Source organism: Triticum urartu, chromosome 3, assembly GCF_003073215.2.
Source record: "Triticum urartu cultivar G1812 chromosome 3, Tu2.1, whole genome shotgun sequence".
NCBI lineage: Eukaryota > Viridiplantae > Streptophyta > Magnoliopsida > Poales > Poaceae > Triticum > Triticum urartu.
In genome coordinates this window covers 10,428,435-10,434,147 of record NC_053024.1, presented here as the reverse complement: position 1 = coordinate 10,434,147, position 5,713 = coordinate 10,428,435, and the positions used below count along the sequence as shown (strand labels likewise).

The 5,713-nt window shown below is 48.0% G+C and overlaps 2 protein-coding genes across 2 annotated transcripts; both read right to left on the bottom strand.

Annotated features, from left to right (window-relative positions):
• Positions 1-757: 757 nt before the first annotated feature.
• On the bottom strand, positions 758-2,304 carry LOC125546472 (putative E3 ubiquitin-protein ligase SINA-like 6). Its single transcript, XM_048710727.1, has 2 exons — positions 2,089-2,304; positions 758-1,486 (listed from the first exon to the last, which is right to left on the bottom strand). The coding sequence occupies exons 1-2, from the start codon at positions 2,302-2,304 to the stop codon at positions 758-760; spliced, it is 945 nt and encodes a 314-aa protein (XP_048566684.1).
• A 605-nt stretch (positions 2,305-2,909) lies between these two features.
• On the bottom strand, positions 2,910-4,250 carry LOC125547613 (putative E3 ubiquitin-protein ligase SINA-like 6). Its single transcript, XM_048711433.1, has 2 exons — positions 3,984-4,250; positions 2,910-3,868 (listed from the first exon to the last, which is right to left on the bottom strand). The coding sequence occupies exons 1-2, from the start codon at positions 4,202-4,204 to the stop codon at positions 3,181-3,183; spliced, it is 909 nt and encodes a 302-aa protein (XP_048567390.1). The 5' UTR covers positions 4,205-4,250; the 3' UTR covers positions 2,910-3,180.
• Positions 4,251-5,713: the final 1,463 nt, after the last annotated feature.

Here is a 5,713-nt window from a genome sequence, read left to right as displayed (position 1 = left end):
GGGGCCCCGGGGGGGGGGGGGGGGGGACTCTTTGAAATGTGACTCTGTCCACAATGGCATCTTCAGTTGAACTTTAAGGTTCTTTGAGCATCAGGTCCAGCTTGCTCACAGAAAAAAATATCTCAGATATAAAAATGAAAAAATGATGTTAGTTTTTCAGAAGGATAAATTTACATGCATCTTATTCATGCCAATCTGAAAAAAAATGATTTATAGAAGCTTCTTTCATGTGAACAAAAAATTGAAGAATCTGAACATGAACAATACGGTTCACAAAATGTATAATTTGCCATACATACTCTGCTGCAGGTTATAAAGAACAGAATAAATTATGGTGCAGGATCTTCAGATTAACTTCAATTATTGGTTGCACTTCACTCAGATCAAATACAAACTAGTAGCTGCATTACCACTATTTAGGCCATTTGTTCAGAACAAAGGGCGAAGCATTCCTACCCTTGCTTAGCTGCATATTGCTGCTACCATTGCTTAGCTGCATTGCTACCAAGTCAAACTGATCTAGTACTGATATTGCCTAAACAGCTAAACCATCAGATGCCAGAATAATCATACATTCATACTAATCATCCATCCCTGCTGCTTAGTTGCATTACTACTGAACTTGTTACCATAATCTTGATTGATTAGGTTGATTAGCTTGCACATGTGTGGTTTAGCCTCTAGTCATACATCCATACTAATCATCTAACTTAGCTGCACAAATCATCCATAACATGAAGGAGATCAATCACTTACTTCACTGCATCCTCCTCGGCGCCCTGGCCTGCAGTGTAGTTGACTTGGGAGCGACGGCGGCAGGTGGGATGAGATCGATGCGGACGCTGAGGGTGAGCGTGTCGCCGGAGAGCAGCTCCTGGGGCACCACCAAGAACATCCCCTGGCCCAACGCCGGCGCGCACGTGAACATCGCGTTGCTGATCACCGGCGAGGTCATGAGAACTAGGTCGTAGTTCTTGTCGCCGCCACGGCGCTCAATGGAGAGCTTGCACCAGAACCGGGGGCCCGTCTCAGCCTCGCCGTCCGGCCTGATGCACATCAGTGACATGGCGGTGCCCGGACCGAGCGGGCAGAGGGAGACGAGGAACACGCTGCGGTCCTCCTCCCCGACGAGCAGGTGCCAGCCGTGCGACAGGGAGAAGCTCAGGCACCAAGACCGGCCATAGCGGACCGTGACGGCGGGGCGCTGGTGATCGGCGGCGAAGTGGTTGGCCAGCATTGCGCGGGAGCCCACGAAGGCGCATGCGGACTCCGGGCAGGTGCAGGGCGCGCAGTGGCACACGCGCTGGTGGTCCGCGGCCTCGTGGAACACCACGTAGCGCTCGCAGCCGAACGCCTTGTAGGGGCATGGCACCTTGGCGGCGCCGACCACCTTGTCCAGCTGGCCGCAGTGGGTGTTGGCACGGCTGCAGACGGCGCGGTGCCCGGCACGGCAGTAGTAGCACACTACGTGCCCTACGGCATCACACTGCGATAGTAAACACAACAATACCCAAGCCATCAGCTTCCAGGCCTCGTTTCTCATTTTTTTTCCCATGAAAAAGGAGTTTTATTCCAAATTGATAGAGTTACAGTCGAGAGGCAAAAGATCCTCGATACATGGTGGTCCTAGATGCATCCACACAGCCGTGGTACACTCTACGCGACTATAATTTGCCAAGCAGTCAGCGACTCTATTCTGATCCCTATTTAATTTCTGGGAAATAAACTCCCTATCCCTCATCAACGCCTTAATTTCAGCTACGAGATGTCCATAGGCAGAACAAATCAATCCATCTCCTTCTCACTTGCAAGTTTGTTTTAAGAAAGGGAGGACACCGAGTTCGGTCTCTGGCTCTCTGCATCATTGCGATGCACACACCACAAATGTATGTATACTTATTAAATTTCACTTGCAAGATGATAGATGGAGAGGATGAGAAATGTCTTCCATCCACTTGAAAATAAAATAAATATGTCATCTTCCCAAAATCTCAAAGAAATCCTCTCAAAAAGAGATAGACAGAGGGTTTTCTTTTTGGTTTTTTCAAAAAAAAAAAATGGTCGCTTTGGTGTGAGAGGAGAGATCACCTTGAACACCGGGGGCTTGAGTGGGAGGTGGCAGCCCTGGCAATGGAGGAGTGTCACGTCCATCCTCACATCGATCTGTATCGGTGCCATGGATTCCGCCGCCACCAACGCATCCTCTGCTTCGCCTTCGTCCTGCATCGTCACCTCCCTTTTCTCTGACTCCGACTTCACCTCCTCGGCACTCGCCTTCTTGCCACGACTCTCCCCATCCTTCATTGTTATTTCTGGTCGCAATGTGTGTTTTAGTGAGGAAATAATGGAAGAGAAGGGAGGGTGAAGACCGAAGAGGAAAAGCGGTGGCTGCCATTGTGGCAATGTTGGAGCCAGCAGAGCATACCCCAAAAGGAAAGATAACTGCCAATAATTTTAGCATGCCGATAATGTTCGTTTTGACTGTTCAAAGAATTGATCTTTAATATATTGCTACGTAAGTAGAGTTTTTATTTGGGATAATATAACTTTGGGTTCCACTTCTGTACACCCCTTCTAATTAAATCGATGCTTGAGATTAAGATGTGCCTCTTCGGATGAGAGGATATGATGGTCCAGTTTAAAAGTAATTATTGCTTTACAAAACTCATAATGTGGGATATGATCTTCCTAAATTTAACAGATGTAAACGTGGCCTGACAAACTGCATTCTTAGTCATGGAACTTGTCGTGCCGGAACAATATAGTTCACATACATATCATTCACCAAACCACAAAGCTAATCTAATTTAGTCGAATTCGGTCAAGTTGAACAGTGGTGGCGGCGAGATTGACTTGTCGGTCAGACTATGATGATCTTGTCAATGCAAACGTGGAGGGACAATTTCTTAACAAACATATAACCAGCATGTTTTTAGTTTACATGCTAGCCAAAGATCTTACATCCAACAGCCTCAAAATACCTCTTCCATGTACTAATCATGTGGGAACTCAACTAACAAGTACTCTTCTAATGTTTTCACACAAAAAAAGTACTCATCTGATGTTGAACGAATTGACGCATGCTACCAAAATCCATCATCTGTTAAGCTAAATTAAACCAAACTAGACTAAACCTTACCAGTATTAAGATCAGTAGAACCCTAGGCATAGCAGACTCATTTAGGAGGTGACCTTGTCAATGCGAACGTGGAGGGACACCGTCCTGGACGGGCCAGCCCCAGCCAGCAGCTTGTGTGGCACCGTCAAGAAGGTCAGCTCCTCCACGGCGACGGTGCCGGGCTCCTTGCTGCTCGTCACATGGATTTCCGCTCGGACCGCGTCGGTCCTGTCGTTGGCCACCGCCGGCGGCCCGTTCGCCCACACCTTGGCCATGTAGTGCGGCGGCGGGGACGCCCCCGCCCTGGCCGACAAGGCGATGGGCACGCCCAGGCCGAGCGAGCCGCCGACCACGAGGAACGCGCGGCCGTCCTCCTCCGCGAACAGCAGGCGCCGCGGCTCCGACACCGGCACCTCGAGCTGGAGCACCTTGCCGTACTGAACCGCGTGCACGGGCATGGAGTGGATGGCGCTGAGGTGGAGGGGGAGCGCCGGCGGCGGGCCTTCGAAGCCGCAGCCGGGCACCGGGCACCTGCAGGGCGCGAGCGGGCACGCGCTCTTGTGGTCGTCGAGCTTGTGGTAGGTGACCTGGCGGCCGCAGCCGTGGTGGTCGCACTTCATCCTGGCCGAGGAGACGAAGGCGTCCACAAAGGGGCAGCCGTGGAAGTCGCCGCCGTGGTCGCACCTCTGGCACTGTTTCCAGGGGAGCTTCGCGACGCAGCTGCCGCAAGCCAGATGCCCGCCTTTGCACCAGACAGATCGAGGGAAGTGAGAAAATGCTAAAATCCGTGCGTTCAGCTGCCGCTGGATTCGATTCGGTTCATCGGATGTTGAGTAGCCAAAGAAATTGCTCTACTAGATCAACCTGGAAGACGGGAGGCTTGAAGGGGGAGGAGCAGATGGGGCAGTCAAGCATGTTGGCCTCAATCCTCACGGTGGGCGTGGGCGTGGCCTCCGTCCTCCTCATGCCGTGTTCCGACGCCTCCGCGATTGCGCCACCACCACCTCCTCTTCCTTGGGCTGCTGCATCATGCACAACGATTTCTTGCTTCACCGGGCCGTTGAGATTGGGCAGCTCCATCTCCATGGCCGAACTAGCAGCCTGCGTTAACCTCTCTCTCTCTCTCTCTCTCTCTCTCTCTCTCTCCGGTGAACGGCTGGAAGAGAAGACTAGAGGAGGAAGGGTGAGACTCTGAGAAAGACACCAAGCGCACGGCACAGTAAAGGAGCAAGCAGCTGAGTTAATGTGACACCCAAAGTTGCAACAGTCAAAGAGCAAAACGAACCACCATAAATTTGGTGTATCCTATTTGGTGCTTGGCAAGTGGGGAAGAGTACTACAGTGAACAGACTAGTAAAGTGTTTTGAAGCCGAAGCTCTATACTCCCTCTGTAATAATGGATCTGTAATACCAAATATAAAGTATAAAACTGCATCTTATAATAAATCTAATCATATAATCTTGGCATTCTAGATGTAGAAGATGTTTTTTCTCCGTAAATTTGGACAAAGTTTATGAGATTTGACATTTCAAAAAAAAAACAAATCACAACATTATGAAATAGAGAGGGTATTGTAGTTTCTCTGCTCGTAGTGTTATTAACTAGATGATACCCCACACGTTGTTGCGGGATAGTTTGCAATACATTTCAATGAGATTCCTTGTATGAAACATGAATATTTTGAGTAATAATATAAGAGCTAGAACTGAAAGTATGTTTTATTTTTGTATAGTTGGATAGTATTTATTAAATATAAATATCACAATAGAATGCAAATTCTCATGCATATTTGCATGTTGATGCATATTTGCATGTTGAGGTGAGTATTTTCCATGCATGTTGCATGATGTGGCATGCTTGCATGTTTAGAGAAATAGGTTAGTGAGGGTCAGCCTTTTTTTCATGCATGTTGCATGATGAGGTGGCATATTTGTATGTTAAGAGAAATAGTTTAGTGAGTCTAGCTATTTATATATAGAAGATAAACGGTAGAGAAACAAAAGACACGGTAGATTGATGAGCAGTGTTGGGCGTATGACGATTTCTTGTAGGACTCGTCCAACACTAGCAAACCACCGTGAGATGACATCCCCACTTGAACCGTGAACGTAGGATCCTAGTGTAGTATGCCGGTCGGACACATATCATACCCAAAGCAATTTCCTTGATCGAAATGTAAACACTATTAGTCTCTGAAAAAATATACAAAATGAAAAAGAAAGTTTAGAACTAATTCAATAGGAATATTGATCATCCAATCTAACCTTAGGTTCTCACTACTTCATATAGTACTCCCTTTTAAAGATAAAGACACATACATAAAAAGTGGTGAGATACCTTCTAACAAGCAGGTTGAAAGAAATATAATGACGACGGGCTTGTGGCACAAGTACCACAAACCCAACACCCAGCAATAAAAACAGGAGAATCCACCCTTAACAAACTACAACCAAGAATATTATAGAGGATCAAAGCCGAGTCCCCATGAGAACCCACCGAATACTTAGGATTCGAACACACCGAGCCACCTCCAGAAGGGGGCGTCTCATCGTAGCGATAGCCCCCTCACTTCGGGTCGTGGAGAATCGCTCCTG